Source organism: Sinocyclocheilus anshuiensis, unplaced genomic scaffold (assembly GCF_001515605.1).
Source record: "Sinocyclocheilus anshuiensis isolate Anshui unplaced genomic scaffold, SAMN03320099.WGS_v1.1 scaffold115, whole genome shotgun sequence".
Lineage (NCBI taxonomy): Eukaryota > Metazoa > Chordata > Actinopteri > Cypriniformes > Cyprinidae > Sinocyclocheilus > Sinocyclocheilus anshuiensis.
The window spans coordinates 2,144,903-2,146,636 of record NW_015548219.1 but is presented as its reverse complement, the minus strand read 5'-3'; the positions used below and the strand labels follow the sequence as shown (position 1 = coordinate 2,146,636).

Genomic DNA, 1,734 nt, shown 5'->3' with positions numbered 1-1,734 from the left:
ACCCATACTTGGAATTAGTGCTCTGCATTTATCCCATCCAAAGTGCACACACACAGCAGTGAACACACACACACCATGAACACACACCCGGAGCAGTGGTCAGCCATTTTTGCTGCGGCGCCCGGGGAGCAGTTGGGGGTTCGGTGCCTTGCTCAAGGGCACCTCAGTCGTGGTATTGAAGGTGGGAGAGAGCACTGTACATACGGAGTGTTCATATTGCATATGGCTAATGTTATTCGCTTAAAATTAATTGTTACTTGACTGTTTCTTCAGACAACATGCAGCAATTCCTGACGCTGGCCGAGAGGCAGTACATCATCAAACATGAACTGGATTCCATGAGAGCCATGGAGGACCAGCGTATCCCAGGAATCCCAGCACCCAAAGGGAAGCTGAAAGCCAGAGAGAGCATCTGTGAGTATCTGTATGTATACGAAGCAGTTGCAGCATGCTTTTTTGTTTGTTTGACTGGACTGACAAAATTAAAGACATTTTGCATTAAATATGATGTAAAGATAATTATATTAACTTTCAACTGGCTGTTCAAATTAGTATACTATTATACTACTCATACTATTTTTGCAGCTTGCAGTACAATCTGTACGATATGCACGTATTTTCATGCATTGGAAATGTTACTGAATACTGTACTGTACTTTTATAAAATAGCAGACATTATACAGTGCATTCTATGCAGTATGCAGTGTACACTATTTATAGCATGCAGTTCCATGAGTAGCCATTAGGCTCCGCTCTCCTCTCTCTCTGAACTGCTTAGTCACTGTATGCGCCTAGACTACTAATCCAATGGTATTATTTCCATAGTTAAAACCTAATATGGCAATGTCCTGTCTCTCTCTGTCTATCTATCTATTGGTTTCTCTGTCTGTGCTGCAGTACAGAAGCTGGAGAAAGCAGGCGTGATTCGTAACATCACCCCTCTTCATGAGCAGAAGCTGCTGTCGGCTCTGGGGAAGCAGTGGTACTCTCACAAGAGTCTGTGGGGGCAGCCTTTAGGTACAAACACACACACACACACATTCACATCACATAACATAACTAAACATGCCTCCCCATCAGGTTTTAAATTATACACAATTATCTTTTGTTCAGGACCATTTAATTCATTTTAATGGCCATCAAGGAGGCACTAATACAACTTTATGAAGTAATTTGACTAGAACTCATAAATGTATTATAAAATTAATTTCACAGTGGGAAGCTACAAATTCTGTACACCTGGGTTTTTTTAGGCACATATATTATATATATTAGAGATGGACCTTTACAAAATCTTTCAGCCGATACCGATAGCCGATTGTTCAGGATGACATATGCCGATGGTACCAATAGTTTAGTTTTCTTAGAGAGAAAAAATCTCTCCCAACTAATGCTGTAAACTAACCTATACAGGGAACCCTCTCGTTTGGTAAATAGCTAATATCAGAGGTTACAAGTAACCACAAAAGTATTATATTCAACTGTAGCCTATTTATTTCCTGATATAGTAATCACGCTCAAATAAAAACGACTGTATAAAACACAATTGAACATAAGGTATTTTTCATTTAAAGGGGTCATATGATGCTTTTTTAAAGATCATTATTTTGTGTATTTGGTGTAACAGAATATGTTGACATGCTTTAATGTTCAAAAAACACATTATTTTTCAAATACTGTACATTATTGTAGGTCCTATATGCCCCGCCTCTCTCAAACGCTTCGTTTTCTACA

The 1,734-nt window shown here is 39.1% G+C and overlaps 1 protein-coding gene across 1 annotated transcript in view; it reads left to right on the top strand.

Annotated features, from left to right (window-relative positions):
- Window positions 1-1,734, top strand: part of LOC107654160 (anoctamin-10-like) — a 20,511-nt gene that overhangs the window by 3,606 nt on the left and 15,171 nt on the right. The window contains exons 5-6 of the mRNA XM_016441128.1: window positions 274-414; window positions 898-1,017. Of these exons, the coding sequence (XP_016296614.1) occupies window positions 274-414; window positions 898-1,017 (261 nt within the window). The remainder of the gene's footprint in view (window positions 1-273; window positions 415-897; window positions 1,018-1,734) is intronic.